Below are 20,264 nucleotides of genomic sequence, written 5' to 3' on the forward strand. Positions count from 1 at the left end.
ATTAGACAGATGCATAAATTTGGGCTCCCCAACAGAGATATATAATCAATACCTTGTTGAGCCTCATATTGTACATTTAACAGCCTCTCGACACCTCCTGTAGCCTTTGATGAGTGTCTGGATTCTGGATGAAAGTATTTTTGACCATTCTTCCATAAAAAATCTCTCAACTTCAGTTAAATTGGATGGCTGCCGAGCATGGACAGCCTGCTTCAAATCATCCCATAGATTTTCGATGATATTCAAGTCACGGGACTGTGACGGCCATTCCAGAACATTGTACTTCTCCCTCTGCATGAGTGCCTTTGTAGATTTTGAACTGTGTTTCGGGTCATTGTCTTGTTGGAATATCCAACCCCTGCGTAACTTCAACTTTGTGACTGATTCTTGAACATAATCCTGAAGAATTTGTTGATATTGGGTTGAATTCATCCGATCCCCGACTTTATCAAGGGCCCCAGTCCCTGAACTAGCCACACAGACTCACAGCATAATGGAACCTCCACCAAATTTGACAGTAGGTAGCAGGTGTTTTTCTTGGAATGCAGTGTTCTTCTTTCGCCATGTAAAACGCTTTTTGTTATGACCAAATAGCTCAATTTTTGTCTCATCAGTCCAAAGCACTTTGTTCCAGAATGAATCTGGCTTGTTTAAATGAGCATTTGCATACAACCAGTGACTCTGTTTGTGGCATGAGCACAGAAAGGGATTCTTTCTCATCACCCTGCCATACAGATATTCTTTGTACAAATTATGCTGAATTGTAGAATGATGTACAGATACACCATCTGCAGCAAGATGTTCTTGCAGGTCTTTGGAGGTGATCTGTGGGTTATCTGTAACCATTCTCACAATCCTGCGCATATGCCGCTCCTGTATTTTTCTTGGCCTGCCAGACCTGATGGGTTTAACAGCAACTGTGCCTGTGGCCTTCCTTTTTCTGATTACATTCCTTACAGTTGAAACTGACAGTTTAAAACTCTAAGACAGCTTTTTGTAGTCTTCCCCTAAACCATGAGACTGAACAATCATTGTTTTCAGATCTTTTGAGAGTTACTTTGAGGATCCCATGCTGTCACTCTTCAGAGGAGAGTCAAAGAGAAGCACAACTTGCAAGTGACAACCTTAAATACCTTTTCTCATGATTGGACACACCTGTCTATAAAGTTTAAGGCTTAGCAAGCTAATCCAACTAATTTGGTGTTGCAGGTAATCGGTATTGAGCAGTGACATGCATTCAAATCAGCTAAATTACAAGGGGACCCAAATTTTTGCACGGCCAGTTTTTCACATTTGATTTAATTTCATACAACTAAATACTGCTTCACTAAAAATCTTTGTTCGTAAAACACCCCAGTACTCTGATGTTCCTAGGAAATGAAAGACATACCACTGTTATTTTTTTTTTTGTTGAAAGTAGAGTAAATTATTATGCAGGCTGAGAAGGGTTACCAAACGTTTTCATATGACTGTATAGTGTAAGCGCCTAATTGTAGTGGCAAAAATTTCTTACAGGAGATTTTTAATACAGTGTCATAAACTGTTTTGATTAAGGAGCGGAGGCTTCACATTCCAGCTGGTGTGTATGTCCACAGATGTCCAAAAAGCATCTATCCATTTTGTAACCGACGTACACAGTTCAGGCTTGCATAAGAAATCTCACCTTCATCCAGAGTCATGAATATAGGACTGTGCATCGTGGAGGAAACCACACACTGGTAATGCTGCAAATAGCAGATGTAGCCGGTAAAAATCAAAGCAAGTTTTAAATCAAGTAATTATTTGGCTTGTCTATACTGGCAATGAAATAATCTGCTTCATTTATTAATACCAAAATAAGCATTATTTCATGTTTCAGTGCTTCGAAGCACAAGGTATATCTCGCCATTAATACAACATGTACTGATTTAATAGAAATGTTTAAGAGAGACGTGCACAGTTAGCAGAACTGCCAAAGCCGCATACTTCTTGCCTCAATCGGAATCTGTAAATGCTAAATTTGTGCCATTCATTTTGTTTCTTAAAGACAAGCTAATGTTTATGAGTATAATCCCTAACATGTGACAAACTTAGTGAAAAAGCATGGGCCATGTGTGCCATATATTTGAATGTCTCAGGAGTAATTGAATACAGGTAGCATCAGCCAAGTTAATTTTTTAATTCTGGATTTGTACACAGACCAAAGAAGTAACAGAATTAATTCATGTAAGGCCCCTAGAAAATATCAGAACAAAGGTTGTTTTATGGGAGTTCTGAATTGGTGTAAATCTGAGACCTTTGATTTCACACAGGAATTCTTGAAGTTGGAGCACATGTTTAAAAAGGAGGGAGAGATTTGGAAAACTACAGCACCAAGCACTTGTATCATTTGAAAATTCAATTAATTTGATTTTTTTATTTAATATTACTCATTAGTAAGTTTTCAGCCAGCTAAATAGTGATTTTTGACAAACCATATTTTAACAGATTGTTACTTTAAACGAAAATACCCAGAATAATCTTTGCATTAACAAATTCAGCTATATTTATTATACTGGAGGGAAATCTAGATGTCTGTCTGTTTTGTCATGGTAGAGTAATATTTTACTCTACTTTCCCCTTTTGTGTTATTAATATGTAGCCTTTGTCAGAATGCCTCAAATCTCCCAGACTTACCACTGTTTATAAGGTATTGTACCATATAACTTCTCCACACCTTCCATTCTACATCTATAACCTCAGGCAATTAGGTGTAGTAAAAGACAAGCAGGGGTTAAATTACAATTAGATAATGCGTTATTAATAATATTCATAAATAATAACAATATGCAAAGTACATTTGAATATTGGCAACCATACAACCTGATAAATGGTGATGTGTAGTTTCAGGCAGCACACAGACTTGTTAGTTACTAAAAATGTCTTTAGTTAAGGCATCATTGGTGGTCAGCTTTCTTCAGAACAGGGCCTGCATGCCTTTCTTAGTATGGCTGCCGAATTGTGCTCTTCATGGTGTTGTCCTTTTCAGTTCATGGTGTGAGATTCCCCTTTGGTAAGAGAGAGAGAGAGTGAGATTAAGCAAGCAAATGTATAGATTCTCTGTCCAACCCCTACAGCCAATAGGACGTCATGGTACTTAAAGGCTTCTGATACAAGCCAGTTCCAAACAGCCATACTTCAGACCAGTGGGAGAATAGAACACCTTCACACCTGCAGCCAAAACCATATGTTAAGGTAAAGCTTGGCAGTTAGGCACTCTGGCTTTCCTGCGGGGGTTGACTGAGAGACTTTAGCAGAGAAACACTTGCCAATCTGGTTTGAGGCACATAAATGCTTCTCACTAATGTGACACTAATATTACATTGCTTTGCTTAAATTACAAATAAAGACATACAAAATGTTTATCAACTTGTATGCAAAATTTCACACCACAACACTTTCTTAACCTAAATTTAAGTCCTGCATTGTATTTTGATTTTCTTGAATGCCAGTGCTAGTTTACTTAAACGAAAATTGAATAGCTACTTAAAGATATACGATTCTAAAGCTGCTGTTATTATTAATATTTATATAATGTATTTTGTATTATAGAAATAGGTACAGTATTGTTCAATTGATGGATTTGCATTTAATTAAATGAATGGGATTTCTATTTTTGCCTTGGTATTGAATGGGTATTGAGTATCATGAAGTTTCACTACAAATACAGACCTTCTCGTATTGTGATATCCCTAGTGATTGAAGCTCTCAGCAGAGACTGCAGTTCATGTGACCCTGAACAAGATGAAGAGGTTTAATAATTAATGGATTGTCTTTAGAAATTAAAATGTGAATTTACCTTGCAATGTAAACTATTTTACAGACACTGAAGCAGCAAGAAAAAGAGCACCAAGAACTGGAAAAACTAAGGCTTTTAAAGTTGGAAGAAAAACAAAAGCAACAGGCTGCTGAACTACAGCGTGTGGAGGAAGAGAAGGCTCGGACTCTGGAACTTCAAAAGAGAGAAAAGGAGCTTAGAGAGCGATTACTGTGCAACCTTTTGAAAAAGAAATCTGAGCAATTATGTACAAATTTTGAAGGGGATAATGAGTCATGTGGACAGCTAAAATCTGATTTAAATGTCAATACTATATTATATTCTTCTGATCAAACTGTCCCAGATGAAGTGGTCTTCCATGAGCAATGTGAGGCTAGGGCCAATGGGACAGCCATCAAAGGTGAACATTCCAGCCAGTTCAATGGCCAGCTTGTAAAAGACTTGAAACCCACATCTGTGGACAAAGCAGGTACTTCAAAGTCATCGTCGACTTCTTGCCATAGTACTAGTTGCCGCACTCTTACCTCTGATGATGATGTGCAGTGGCATAGGAATAAATCTCAAAAACATTTCAGTAGGGAACGAAGCAAACCAAGACATGCCAGTAAGGAGAGGAGGTGGCGATCTCGACATTCCAGTGCTGATAGGCATCGGCATAGGGATAGAAGAGACACAGCTAGTCAAGAAAAGGAGCGAAAGAGGGACCGGAGCCGCCACAGCCGAGACTCCAGCAGAGAGCGGAGTCGCAATTCAGAATATGGCCACTGTTATTCTAAGACTGACAGGAGAAAGCAGAGGAATGAAAGAGCTAGCTCTCGCCGTGGAGTAAGCTGGGATTGAATCATGCAGCAATCAGTGGGATGAAGCTAACAGTTAAAAGAAAATTTATGTTACACCTTAAGGATGGGTTATCATTTTTAAGGAGGTAATAGTGAGTATTAAGTCATTCATTTGCAGGGTGTTTATATTCAAACACCTATACACTGCATGAAAGTGAAGTAGATATTTACCAACATTTGATACGTTTTCTTTTAAAAAAAAAAATAATAATAATAATAATAAACCATCATGTCCTTTGGTAATTTTTTTTCGTATATATTTTCTCCATTTTGAGATACATCATAGTTTTCAAAATTCAAAAATTACTGTTTTTTTTACCTTAACCTGGATTGAGTGTTTTTTTTTTTTTTTTTTTTATATAAAAGGTTTTATATATATATGAGCCACACAATAAAATAGTTTTACATCCTCTATATATACAGTATACATATATATATATATATATATATATATCTATATATATATATCTATATATCTATAAATATATATATCTATATCTATATATGTATCTATAATTAGATACATTTTATATATATATATATATATATATATATATATATATATATAGTGTATGTATGTATGTATGTATGTATGTGTATATATATATATATATATAGTGTATGTATGTGTGTATATATATATATATATATATATATATATATAGTAATTGGAAGTAATTATTTATAATGTCCCCCAGTGCTGATTACACATCATTATGCATTCCAGGAAATGTAAATCAAAGAAAGATAGAGGCTGGGTGAGAAGTATGTTGAGGTAAAAAGAATATCTTTTAAATTTGAATAAACTAGGCTTATTAAGTATGAATATGATAAAGACTTGAATACTTCAGACTATGTTGTTTAGCCTGATTTTAATTTAATGCCTGTCCAGGTGTTTTTTTTAAACTAAACGGAAAGCTTTAACACTTCAGATGTACTTTTGTCACTTCATGTTGTGAAACCCCAAACCTTTTCATACTACAGTAATTTTAGGCTTTTTGTTTTTTTTTTTTTTTTTTTTTTACTTTTAAGTTAAATATTTTAAGCTTTACTGGACTTTGTTTTTTGTTAAAAATTTCTCAAGTTGGCAGCTCAGGGATCTTACTGGAAATTCAGTTTTGCCAGCAGATGTTTCCATTCAAACATAACCTGTCCAGGTTTAATAAAACTCTACTTCATGTTTCTAACTTTATACAGTTTTGGTTCCCTAATCTACCAACTGTTGAGTATATAATTATTTAATTGTGTGTTACATCAGTGCGTAATGCATTGCAAGCCCTTGTTTTACACTGTTATGTTTTCATTAAATAAATTTATCTATTCTACTAACACGCTTTGTTTACTAAGTATATTCATGGTGCTTGAAATTGTAGATTATATACAGATGGTTCATTTTTCAGAATTTTTTTTATAACGTGGAAATTGGACAAACTGGTTGTAAATTAAGCATTAAGTTCATTCCATACATTTATGTATATAAATGGGTCTCCGAAGATGTTTTCAAATCTAACCACTTTGTTTTCCATTTTGCTTAAAGGATCAATAACTTCTGTTTTTTATTCTGTCTTTATTGCTTGAAAAGATGAGATCTAGACAGACACCTTTTCACATTGGACTTGAAGTAATGAAGCAGTCCGTTGCTTTTGGCAAAATTTCAGTTTCCTCATGTGTATTGCCAACAATCTCTTCCTTATCAATGTTTGGAAAATTAAAATCCCCTCTGATCACCTCATCTTCTTCATTGAATCTGTGTCTTTACTGGATTAAATAATCCTCAACTCTTGTTGAAGATATAAGAATGTGGTGTACTGTAGTAAACTCCAATCACTACATCTTTTATTTTTTCCTGGTTTAACCCATAATAAATGTTACGTGTTCCCTTCTTCTGTGTTGACTTTTAGAAACTGAATGTTAGTTTTCACATTTAACTCCACACCATCTCTTTGTCTGTCCTTCATGATGGTGTATAACACCTTATATTATAACATTACTGCCCTTCACTTTCATTCATGCATTTGGGTTTTGATGCCCTTTGCTTTAGTAAGTAAACATGTAAAAGAAGAGTGTTGTGTTTCCATATTTGCTAAATTTTCATTTACTTTGGTTGATCTTTCCTGTATGTCTTCCTCAGGTGTTCCCTACCCCTAATAGTGTTTCAGTTCTTAAGGCTCTAGTTTCTAGAATATTTGTCCATTTCTGTTGTAGATGCATTTACAGTGGTGTGAAAAACTATTTGCCCCCTTCCTGATTTCTTATTCTTTTGCATGTTTGTCACACAAAATGTTTCTGATCATCAAACACATTTAACCATTAGTCAAATATAACACAAGTAAACACAAAATGCAGTTTTTAAATGATGGTTTTTATTATTTAGGGAGAAATAAAAATCCAAACCTACATGGCCTGTGTGAAAAAGTAATTGCCCCCTGAACCTAATAACTGGTTGGGCCACCCTTAGCAGCAATAACTGCAATCAAGCGTTTGCCATAACTTGCAATGAGTCTTTTACAGCGCTCTGGAGGAATTTTGGCCCACTCATCTTTGCAGAATTGTTGTAATTCAGCTTTATTTGAGGGTTTTCTAGCATGAACCGCCTTTTTAAGGTCATGCCATAGCATCTCAATTGGATTCAGGTCAGGACTTTGACTAGGCCACTCCAAAGTCTTCATTTTGTTTTTCTTCAGCCATTCAGAGGTGGATTTGCTGGTGTGTTTTGGGTCATTGTCCTGTTGCAGCACCCAAGATCGCTTCAGCTTGAGTTGACGAACAGATGGCCGGACATTCTCCTTCAGGATTTTTTGGTAGACAGTAGAATTCATGGTTCCATCTGTCACAGCAAGCCTTCCAGGTCCTGAAGCAGCAAAACAACCCCAGACCATCACACTACCACCGCCATATTTTACTGTTGGTATGATGTTCTTTTTCTGAAATGCTGTGTTCCTTTTACGCCAGATGTAACGGGACATTTGCCTTCCAAAAAGTTCAACTTTTGTCTCATCAGTCCACAAGGTATTTTCCCAAAAGTCTTGGCAATCATTGAGATGTTTCTTAGCAAAATTGAGATGAGCCCTAATGTTCTTTTTGCTTAACAGTGGCTTGCTCTTGGAAATCTGCCATGCAGGCCGTTTTTGCCCAGTCTCTTTCTTATGGTGGAGTCGTGAACACTGACCTTAATTGAAGCAAGTGAGGCCTGCAGTTCTTTAGACGTTGTCCTGGGGTCTTTTGTGACCTCTCGGATGAGTCGTCTCTGCTCTCTTGGGGTAATTTTGGTCGGCCGGCCACTCCTGAGAAGGTTCACCACTGTTCCATGTTTTTGCCATTTGTGGATAATGGCTCTCACTGTGGTTCGCTGGAGTCCCAAAGCTTTAGAAATGGCTTTATAACCTTTACCAGACTGATAGATCTCAGTTACTTCTGTTCTCATTTGTTCCTGAATTTCTTTGGATCTTGGCATGATGTCTAGCTTTTGAGGTGCTTTTGGTCTACTTCTCTGTGTCAGGCAGCTCCTATTTAAGTGATTTCTTGATTGAAACAGGTGTGGCAGTAATCAGGCCTGGGGGTGCTATGGAAATTGAACTCAGGTGTGATACACCACAGTTAGGTTATTTTTGAACAAGGGGGCAATTACTTTTTCACACAGGGCCATGTAGGTTTGGATTTTTTCTCCTAAATAATAAAACCATCATTTAAAAACTGCATTTTGTGTTTACTTGTGTTATATTTGACTAATGGTTAAATGTGTTTGATGATCAGAAACATTTTGTGTGACAAACATGCAAAAGAAGAAGAAATCAGGAAGGGGGCAAATAGTTTTTCACACCACTGTAAATTGTAAATCACCAGGGTTTAAAACTTAGGATTGCGGTTGGCAATTCCTGACAATTCAAATTTGTAATGTGCAAATTTCCCACACACACATGTATTGGTAAGCAACCCCTGTTGCTTGCTGTAAGAATATTCTACATCTTTTTTTAGTTACTTTGTAATAATTGTGCATTATTTGTTACTTAGGTAATTAATTCTCAACAATGGAAAAAAAAGTATTTTGTTTAGCATGATGTCACCTACCTGTTTCATTTGCTCTGAACTGGAACATACAGCTGCAGAAATTGCCAATTGGCTGTTGAGTGGAGCTGTGCTACCTGAGTCAGACTTGGGGTGACGTGCAGTGATCAACTTTTCAGTGTTAAGCCATGCTACAAAAAATCATGGATACCTCTGTCTTCTGACACTTTATGGTAACTCTGTGGTAATATTTATGAGTGCAGCAGAGCCTTCAACCAAAAATGCAATGGCAAAACTCCGCTTTTAGTACAAAATGAAACGGAAGCATTGCTCGAATCAAGCGATAGTGATGATGGTTTGAACCGGTTGTCAGGTTTTGACACGGACAGCGAAATTAATCCCTGTTTCTTAGACCTTCCAAGTTTCAGTGACATTTGTGTTTGTCGTTGGCTTTATACTATTGCTGACAATGCTGTACGTGTGTATTGCTCATGGACACGTAACCCCAGTCTAAAAATTTCTGTTGGACTCTTTACAATTTGTTGATGATAGTCTGGTGTAGAAAAATAGTTGTTGAAGCGAACAGCTCCGCCGAGCAGTGTAAGAAAACTCCCAGTAAGTCATTTGGTTGTCGTAGTCACTGACAGTTGCAGATGACATGGTGGGTGTTTTTCATTCTCCTGATACTGCAGGGTATAAAGGGTAAACCAATCCAGAGGTGGTATTGGTCCCCAAACTGGTTGTTGCTGACACACATTTCAGTTAGGAGTACCAGCATTTTTTTTAATAACGATGACTGTGATGAAGCCAATCACCCAACACCAATACTGTACAAACTGTGGGATGTGTATCAGGCGGATCATCAGTAAAATGAAGACGGTATATACTGTATATTTACCTATCGTAACAATAGTATTGAAAGTCTCGTGGGTTACTAGGTAAGGTGGCCGTGGATACAGTCTGTTACATCAACAGCCAAGATTTGTTATTAATTTCTACATTATAAACGATGCAAGCTCTGGGTACATGCATCTGGAACTGGGTACTTTACACCGGTAGATGGACCAAGTGGGTTGACAAGTACAGTCAATACGGCATTTTTACATCAGTGTTGTCCCTGGCGGAACTGTTGCTTTGACCAAAGTGACTGTATAACAATGGACAGTTTCTCTACCTCACCTGAACTGCTTGAGATTTTACTTGAAAGGAAAACTGATGCATACAACAACACTGTACCACCGAATATGCCTGGTGACGTTGCATGCATGAAAGTTTCAAGCTGTGTTTCAAAAAGGCAAAATGAAAGGCAAAGTTGAAGGATAAGAAAGGCATCCATTTCCTAAGTACTGTTCACAGTACTCGGGTGTTCACCATTACGGATGTATTGAGAAGTCATGCAAAATGACACCTTTATGCGATATGCAAGTTTTCATGACAACTCTGGCCCCTTACAAACTGCCTAAAGAAGGGGCCTGAGTTGCCTCGAAAGCTTGCATATTATAATCTTTTTAGTTAGCCAATAAAAAGTGCCATCTTGCTTGACTTCTAAGCACTGTTTCACCATGTAGCAATGTATAGGTTTAAGGGCAAATGTGGAAGTCCCTAAGCCTTGTACGGTAGTAGGCAATGGTAACACAATGGATGATGACTGTGTGGATCACTCACTGATGTTCTACATTGTGCGTTGGTGACATTTTTAAAAACCTGCCACCGGTTGAGTACATATACTAAACCCACAGCAGTACAGCAGTGGACACCAGACGTACCTTTCTTACTGTGATTAAATTGACGTTTTCTTATTTATGCCTAATGATATTTTTTGTCATTTAAAAACATTTCAATACTTAAGACCTGTTTTTTCGGGATGAACGTAACATTAATCTTTTTATCGAGCAAATAAACTGTGAACATGTCGTCCCATTTGGGGGTGTCCCAAAAGAAACCTCACAAAACATTTGGTAACTTTAATGGACATCTATTATGACATCCCCATGCCTCTCTGTGAGGCCAAAGAACCGCATGGATGTCTCCCAACCAATCAGCAAAGACCAGGCCCTGTCACAGATAGTAACATCATGGCATCTAACCAATCAGGAGCAGCCTAGAGCAATTCTACTCCCACACCTACGGTCATAGCATTTAAACTGCTAGTGGCAAATTGATGAAACACGCACATTATATGGTTGAATAGTTGTGCTAAATGTTAAGATGGGTGTTGTTTTTGTAGGATTTCGAGAAATGAATTACACTTTTGGCATGAATAATGGAGAGCTATATTTGATCATACTCACGTGAGGTAAGTTCATTTTTAGACATATGCCCATTGTTTCTAGTAAGCCATACTTAGGGTTTAAAAAAAAAAAAAAAAAAACATTGTAACATAGGATAGTAGTGCATTGGGTTTTGCCACATGTTTGTATAGCACCATCGACCGTTTCTTCAAGATCTGGCCATTGTTCATCCTCCTGATTACTGCCTTAATGAGGGAGCCACAGATCCCCAAGCAGTCGGTGAATGAGATCATGGTTGCAAGATATTTGTAAACCTGAGGCAGTACATCAAAAACAAGCCAGAGCTGCAGGTACACAAGGACAGCCAGGAACAACAGAATAGGCAAGCCTCTGCTCAAGTCCATCAAGGAGATGGAGAAGAATGCTGTCCCTCATGGTACATGTGACTATGTCACCAGTGGCAATGGGATTCTGGAAAGAGAAGTTCATCACTCTGCTGGATGTAGTCCATGTCCTCAGACTACCGGTTCTGCAGTTACGCCAAGAGGAAGGAGCAAATGAGCTGCTGTGCTCTCATGAAAAGTTACAATGCCTACATGGGGAGCATTGACAAGACTGAGATGTTGTCCACCTCTGTCATGCCCCCATGAAATCCAAGAGGTGGTACATGCGGATGTTTGCATATACAATTGATGCTAGCCTCACGAGTGCCTGGATCATCTTCAGGTGAGACCACAAGGCACTTGCTGTGGATGGCCTGTCCCTAAAGAAATTCAAGGTTGAGATGTTCATGTATCACCCTCTGAGGAGCTCAGCCCTTCTAGGCATCCTAAGCACCTCTGATGATATCCCTAAGACTGTCCAAATGATTTTGTGCAGGTTGACCTGTCCCTGTTTGATGACCCTGTCTACACCAACCACCAGACCTGTAAGTACTGCAGCAGGAAGGGGAACGTCCTGACATCAAACGTGGTCTGCAAGGCTCACCTGTTCCTCAATGCTGAGGGCAACTGCTTCATCATGTACCATGAATAAATATATATATATATATATATATATATATATATATATATATATATATACATATATACATATACAGTGGGATGCAAAAGTTTGGGCAACCTTGTTAATAGTCATTATTTTCCTGTATAAATCGTTGGTTGTTACGATAAAAATGTCAGTTAAATATATCATATAGGAGACACACACAGTGATATTTGAGAAGTGAAATGAAGTTTATTGGATTTACAGAAAGTGTGCAATAATTGTTCAAACAAAATCAGGCAGGTGCATAAATTTGGGCACCACAAAAAGAAATGAAATCAATATTTAGTAGATCCGCTTTTGCAGAAATTACAGCCTCTAAACGCTTCCCGTAGGTTCCAATGAGAGTCTGGATTGTGGTTGAAGGTATTTTGGACCATTCCTCTTTACAAAACATCTCTAGTTCATTCAGGTTTGATGGCTTCCGAGCATGGACAGCTCTCTTTAACTCACACCACAGATTTTCAATTATATTCAGGTCTGGGGACTGAGATGGCCATTCCAGAACGTTGTACTTGTTCCTCTGCATGAATGCCTTAGTGGATTTTGAGCAGTGTTTGGTCGTTGTCTTGTTGAAAGATCCAGCCCCGTGCAGCTTCAGCTTTGTCACTGATTCCTGGACATTGGTCTCCAGAATCTGCTGATACTGAGTGGAATCCATGTGTCCCTCAACTTTGACAAGATTCCCAGTCCCTGCACTGGCCACACAGCCCCACAGCATGATGGAACCACCACCATATTTTACTGTAGGTAGCAGGTGTTTTTCTTGGAATGCTGTGTTCTTTTTCCTCCATGCATAACGCCCTTGTTATGCCCAAATAACTCAATTTTAGTTTCATCAGTCCACAGCACCTTATTCCAAAATGAAGCTGGCTTGTCCAAATGTGCTTGAGCATACCTCAAGCGGCTCTGTTTGTGCTTCCTCTGCATCACTCTCGCATACAGCATCTCCTTGTGTAAAGTGCCAATGGTTGAACGATGCACAGTGACTCCATCTGCTGCAAGATGATGTTGTAGGTCTTTGGTGCTGGTCTGTGGGTTGACTCTGACTGTTCTCACCATTCGCCGCTTCTGTCTATCCAAAATCTTTCTTGGTCTGCCACTTGAGCCTTAACTTGAACTGAGCCTGTGGTCTTCCATTTCCTCAATATGTTCCTAACTGTGGAAACAGACAGCTTAAATCTCTGGGACAGCTTTCTGTATCCTTCCCTAAACCATGATGGTGAACAATCTTTGTCTTCAGGTCATTTGAGAGTTGTTGTGTGACCCCCATGTTGCTACTCTTCAGAGAAAATTAAAGGAGGAGGGAAACTTACAATTGACCCCCTTAAATACTCTTTCTCATTATAGGATTCACCTGTGTATGTAGGTCAGGGGTCACTGAGCTTACCAAGCCAATTTGAGTTCCAATAATTAGTTCTAAAAGTTTTGGAATCAATAAAATGACAACGGTGCCCAAATTTATGCACCTGCCTGATTTTGTTTGAACAATTATTGCACACTTTCTGTAAATCCAATAAACTTCATTTCACTTCTCAAATATCACTGTGTGTGTCTCCTATATGATATATTTAACTGACATTTTTTATCGTAACAACCAATGATTTATACAGAAAAATAATGACTATTAACAAGGTTGCCCAAACTTTTGCATCCCACTGTGTACTGTGTATGTATATATATATATATATATATATATATACACAGTGGTGTGAAAAACTATTTGCCCCTTCCTGATTTCTTATTCTTTTGCATGTTTGTCACACAAAATGTTTCTGATCATCAAACACATTTAACCATTAGTCAAATATAACACAAGTAAACACAAAATGCAGTTTTTAAATGATGGTTTTATTATTTAGGAGAAAAAATCCAAACCTACATGGCCCTGTGTGAAAAAGTAATTGCCCCCAGAACCTAATAACTGGTTGGGCCACCCTTAGCAGCAATAACTGCAATCAAGCGTTTGCTGATAACTTGCAATGAGTCTTTTACAGCTCTGGAGGAATTTTGGCCCACTCATCTTTGCAGAACTGTTGTAATTCAGCTTTATTTGAGGGTTTTCTAGCATGAACCTCCTTTTAAGGTCATGCCATAGCATCTCAATTGGATTCAGGTCAGGACTTTGACTAGGCCACTCCAAAGTCTTCATTTTGTTTTTCTTCAGCCATTCAGAGGTGGATTTGCTGGTGTGTTTTGGGTCATTGTCCTGTTGCAGCACCCAAGATCGCTTCAGCTTGAGTTGACGAACAGATGGCCGGACATTCTCCTTCAGGATTTTTTGGTAGACAGTAGAATTCATGGTTCCATCTGTCACAGCAAGCCTTCCAGGTCCTGAAGCAGCAAAACAACCCCAGACCATCACACTACCACCACCATATTTTACTGTTGGTATGATGTTCTTTTTCTGAAATGCTGTGTTCCTTTTACGCCAGATGTAACGGACATTTGCCTTCCAAAAGTTCAACTTTTGTCTCATCAGTCCACAAGGTATTTTCCCAAAAGTCTTGGCAATCATTGAGATGTTTCTTAGCAAAATTGAGACGAGCCCTAATGTTCTTTTGCTTAACAGTGGTTTTGCCTTGGAAATCTGCCATGCAGGCCGCTTTTGCCCAGTCTCTTTCTTATGGTGGAGTCATGAACACTGACCTTAATTGAGGTAAGTGAGGCCTGCAGTTCTTTAGACGTTGTCCTGGGGTCTTTTGTGACCTCTCGGATGAGTCGTCTCTGCGCTCTTGGGGTAATTTTGGTTGGCCGGCCACTCCTGGGAAGGTTCACCACTGTTCCATGTTTTTGCCATTTGTGGATAATGGCTCTCACTGTGGTTTGCTGGAGTCCCAAAGCTTTAGAAATGGCTTTATAACCTTTACCAGACTGATAGATCTCAATTACTTCTGTTCTCATTTGTTCCTGAATTTCTTTGGATCTTGGCATGATGTCTAGCTTTTGAGGTGCTTTTGGTCTACTTCTCTGTGTCAGGCAGCTCCTATTTAAGTGATTTCTTGATTGAAACAGGTGTGGCAGTAATCAGGCCTGGGGGTGGCTACGGAAATTGAACTCAGGTGTGATACACCACAGTTAGGTTATTTTTTAACAAGGGGGCAATTACTTTTTCACACAGGGCCATGTAGGTTTGGATTTTTTTTCTCCCAAAATAATAAAAACCATCATTTAAAAACTGCATTTTGTGTTTACTTGTGTTATATTTGACTAATGGTTAAATGTGTTTGATGATCAGAAACATTTTGTGTGACAAACATGCAAAAGAATAAGAAATCAGGAAGGGGGCAAATAGTTTTTTACACCACTGTATATATATACAGTACACTTTTCTGAAAAAATTTTAACCTACACCAGCGAGGAACCATATATGGTAACTTTATTGACATAACCTTCAATAACACTCGAGGGTTGAAATTTTGAATTTCCAAGTATTTCAATTAATGTCCTATAAAGGGTTAAGAAGCTATAGGAATACAGGCAGTCCCCTGGTTCCTTACGAGATAGGGACTGTAGGTTTGTACTTAAGTTGAATTTGTATGTAAGTCGAAACAGGTACGTTATTTTAATAAATGCTATTGTTGACTGACTGTAACCAAGTGCTCTGCCAATGAATGGTGGAGTTTCACCTCTCTCTGACCTTTTTATTATTTCTACTGTACATTATTTTCAATGGTGATGGTTTTTCTCTTCTTTACTGTATCACCAGCACTTGCATCAGATTTGTGTTTCAGAGACATTCTTAAAGGGTGAAGACAAAAGGTTAAGATGAGCTCTTCTGCACAACACTATACAGCTATCACAGCAAGAAGGCACCCGTCATCAACGCGTCTGAAATACTGACAAGAGACATCTTCCTGCTATGTGTACGAACATGGTGCGACCAAAGGTGCGTAGTGAATCGCCCAACCCCAATTCAACAGGCAGCCATCCGAGGCACACTACAATGCTACCCCCGCCGCCCCGTTCACCCACAGTCGCCTTCATTCAGCCACAACCGGGTCACCACTTGCAGCATTACCAGCCGTGAGGGGTGGGTGGTCAGTGAAACGCCCCCCTCCACTCCATCCAGCCTGTGTCCAGTCAGGAGCAGTAGCTGCGGCGGCATAGTGGGCGAGCAGCGAACCATCGTCCTACACACGAGCGATAGCAGTGGCCCCGGTGACTATAGGGTGGTCCAGATCTAATTATGCAATTTTCATTATGCTATAACTTATTAAGTTTATTACATTGAAAATCACCCGAAAAATCCTGGACCATCGAGAAGTGTGCGAACTGATGACATGAAGAATCATCTTCGTGCGGAACTGGAATCATCCCCACCTAAATCAAAGTCATCCAGACGATCTGGACCTGCATAATTAGATCTGGACCACCCTGTATGGACCACGGGTCACCGATTGCTGTTGGGAGCCGCCCGAGGAACACTATATTGCGCGAGCAGCGAAATCGCCCCCCTCCAGCCACCGCTTGCAGCTTCCCTAGGCCGAAGATGACGGAGCGGCAGTTACTGAGGCGCATGCATCGCAGCTGCGTCCTCGTTCGTAAGTGGTAGGTCAGATGTCCATAACCTGGGGACTACCTGTACTGCAGTCAAAAAGGATTTTATTTATTTATATTTATACTGTCAGTTGCAAGAAGCAGATCATAGAATTACACAGTTTACTGACAAATAGTGCAAAGAGTACGCAACACGTTTTTCTCCCCTATTTGGGCTCATCAGGCGCACACACTCCACTGCACCCCTCGCGGGAATCGGACGTCAGCAACGAAGTCCATTTATGGTGCAGCATGGCGTGTGGTTCGTTTATTTGACAGCCTGGAGATCGGAGTAATTACATTCATAGCAATCCATAGTCTGAGTCTCGATCTGATTGTATGGGTGGTTACCTACCAGGTAACGCATGTGGTTGGTCGGCAAGTCGGCAAATATCCACCACGGTGCCCTCTTTCAGTTGCGAGAAGCAGATCATAGAATGTTGCAAAGTTTTACTGTCAAATAATGCAAAGAGTATGCGACACGTGTTTCGTCCTAATTCTGAGCTCATCAGGCATACACACTCACACACACTCGCCTCTTATGTTGCGCCACGGCGTGTGGTTCTTTTTTTTGACAGCCTGTAGATCAGGGTAATTACATTCACGGCATTCGTAGTCTGACTCACAATCTGATTGTATGGGTGGTTACCTACCAGGTAACACTTGTGGTTGGTCGGCAAGTCGGCAAACATCTGCCACAGGCCCCCTCAGTTGCGAGAAACACGTGTTGCGTACTCTTTGCACAAACGCGTAGATCCTCACGCTACAGGAGAACAAGGAACACTGAGTGAGCTGACGGGCTGGCAGCGTCAGCTTGGGTGAATCCCTGAGTCGAGGTGGATTGGGAAACGCGTCACGCATAATCACAGCCTGGCTCGTGGCTCGTTATGCGAGCCGATGCTCGTATTTAGATCTGAATTTTTCACTCATGCTTTCCTTTTATCTTGAATTTCTCGTATACAGAGGTCATCGTATCTAGAGGTTCCACTGTATATACAGTGGTGTGAAAAACTATTTGCCCCCTTTCCTGATTTCATATTCTTTTGCATGTTTGTCACACAAAATGTTTCAGATCATCAAACACATTTAACCATTAGTCAAATATAACACAAGTAAACACAAAATGCAGTTTTTAAATGATGGTTTTTATTATTTAGGGAGAAAAACAATCCAAACCTACATGGCCCTGTGTGAAAAAGTAATTGCCCACTTGTTAAAAAATAACCTAATTGTGGTGTATCACACCTGAGTTCAATTTCCGTAGCCACCCCCAGGCCTGATTACTGCCACACCTGTTTCAATCAAGAAATCACTTAAATAGGAGCTGCCTGACACAGAGAAGTAGACCAAAAGCACCTCAAAAGCTAGACATCATGCCAAGATCCAAAGAAATTCAGGAACAAATGAGAACAGAAGTAATTGAGATTTATCAGTCTGGTAAAGGTTATAAAGCCATTTCTAAAGCTTTGGGACTCCAGCGAACCACAGTGAGAGCCATTATCCACAAATGGAAAAAACATGGAACAGTGGTGAACCTTCTCAGGAGTGGCCGGCCGACCAAAATTACCCCAAGAGCGCAGAGACGACTCATCCGAGAGGTCACAAAAGACCCCAGGACAACGTCTAAAGAACTGCAGGCCTCACTTGCCTCAATTAAGGTCAGTGTTCACGACTCCACCATAAGAAAGAGACTGGGCAAAACGGCCTGCATGGCAGATTTCCAAGACGCAAACCACTGTTATGCAAAAAGAACATTAGGGCTTGTCTCAATTTTGCTAAGAAACATCTCAATGATTGCCAAGACATTTGGGAAAATACCTTGTGGGCTGATGAGACAAAAGTAGAACTTTTTGGAAGGCAAATGTCCCGTTACATCTGGTGTAAAAGGAACACAGCATTTCAGAAAAGAACATCATACCAACAGTAAAATATGGTGGTGGTAGTGTGATGGTCTGGGGTTGTTTTGCTGCTTCAGGACCTGGAAGGCTTGCTGTTATAGATGGAACCATGAATTCTACTGTCTACCAAAAAATCCAAAAGGAGAATGTCCGGCCATCTGTTCGCCAACTCAAGCTGAAGCGATCTTGGGTGCTGCAACAGGACAATGACCCAAAACACACCAGCAAATCCACCTCTGAATGGCTGAAGAAAAACAAAATGAAGACTTTGGAGTGGCCTAGTCAAAGTCCTGACCTGAATCCAATTGAGATGCTATGGCATGACCTTAAAAAGGCGGTTCATGCTAGAAAACCCTCAAATAAAGCTGAATTACAACAATTCTGCAAAGATGAGTGGGCCAAAATTCCTCCAGAGCTGTAAAAGACTCATTGCAAGTTATCGCAAACGCTTGATTGCAGTTATTGCTGCTAAGGGTGGCCCAACCAGTTATTAGGTTCAGGGGGCAATTACTTTTTCACACAGGGCCATGTAGGTTTGGATTTTTATTTCTCCCTAAATAATAAAAACCATCATTTAAAAACTGCATTTTGTGTTTACTTGTGTTATATTTGCCTAATGGTTAAATGTGTTTGATGATCAGAAACACTTTGTGTGACAAACATGCAAAAGAATAAGAAATCAGGAAAGGGGGCAAATAGTTTTTCACACCACTGTATATATATAATATATATATATATATATATATATATATATTATAAAAAAAAAAAACTGAAATCTCTCCTTCATATATTATAGGTGCATCTCAATAATTTAGAATACAGTATCATGGAGAAGTTAATTTATTTCAGTAATTCAATTTAAAAAGTGAAACTCATATAATATATGAATTCATTACACACAGAGTGATGTATTTCAAGCATTTATTTCTTTTCATTTTGCTGATTATGGCTTGAATTGAATTACTGAAATAATTTAACTTTTTGATAATAATCTAATTTATCGAGATGCCACTGTGTGAGTATTCAACCCCTTTTCCTGTGGCTCTCCAAACTGTGCTCAGGTTTATCCTGTCGTCTTTAATTTACCATTCGAACATGACTGGAGTCTACCTGTGGCAAACTGAATTGACTGGACATCATTTAGAAAGGCACGCACACACCCCTGTGTATAAATGGTGTTACGATTCACACAGTGAATAAGGACAAAAACCAAGCCATTGAAATCCAAGGAACTCTCTGGAGACCCTCTGGTGAGGCGTAGATCAGGGCAAGGTGATAAAACAAGTTCTATAAAGCACTGGGTCTTCTCAAGTGCACAATACCCTCAACAACTGTGTGTTTGGAACCACCATGACGACTCTTAACAGTGTAACCAAACTGAGTAACTGGGCAATAATGACAAATGTATTGGGTTAAAATTAAATCGACAATACAATAGGCAGGTGACTGTCGTCATTTACAATACTATAAGTGAATATATGCAAAACAATCATTAAAGCAAACAAGGCCCATATTCAAAATAGTTTCCACTCTTTATTTTTTAGACTGAACCACTTTGGCTCAGAGGTAGTAGTTAATCTGCAAACAGTCAGCCACCACACCATGTTATCATGGTTTTAATGGTTAAGGCCAGAGATTGTGGTGTGTTACATGGAGTGAGTGCTTCGAGTAATGAGCACCCGCTTCCTTTATAAAAATAGGCTGCGTTGTGACTGTGCAACTGCTTGAGGAATTTCAGCCATTGATCTACACGGTGAAGTGCTTATCTACTTCTAGATGAAATTTCAAGAGACGTGTGCTACCTACTCAGGTCTTAAAATGAAATTTTTAGGAAATGCGTCTGTGACTACTCGTTAATATAAATTCTACTTGGAAAAAGCACTTTCAGATGTAAGGGGACTACTGAATCATA

General features: G+C 39.3%; 1 protein-coding gene across 5 annotated transcripts in view; it reads left to right on the forward strand.

The window, feature by feature from the left end:
- Nucleotides 1-20,264, forward strand: part of akap17a (A kinase (PRKA) anchor protein 17A) — a 63,911-nt gene that overhangs the window by 36,780 nt on the left and 6,867 nt on the right. For 4 of the 5 annotated variants that reach the window (XM_039743551.1, XM_039743550.1, XM_039743554.1 and 1 more), the window contains one exon: nucleotides 3,842-4,899. In XM_039743551.1, coding sequence (XP_039599485.1) covers nucleotides 3,842-4,636 — 795 coding nt within the window. In that variant the 3' untranslated portion in view covers nucleotides 4,637-4,899. Of the gene's footprint in view, nucleotides 1-3,841; nucleotides 4,900-20,264 lie in introns of those variants that run through there. The other variant, XR_005632525.1, reaches the window with a different exon arrangement.

Source organism: Polypterus senegalus, chromosome 2, assembly GCF_016835505.1.
Source record: "Polypterus senegalus isolate Bchr_013 chromosome 2, ASM1683550v1, whole genome shotgun sequence".
Lineage (NCBI taxonomy): Eukaryota > Metazoa > Chordata > Cladistia > Polypteriformes > Polypteridae > Polypterus > Polypterus senegalus.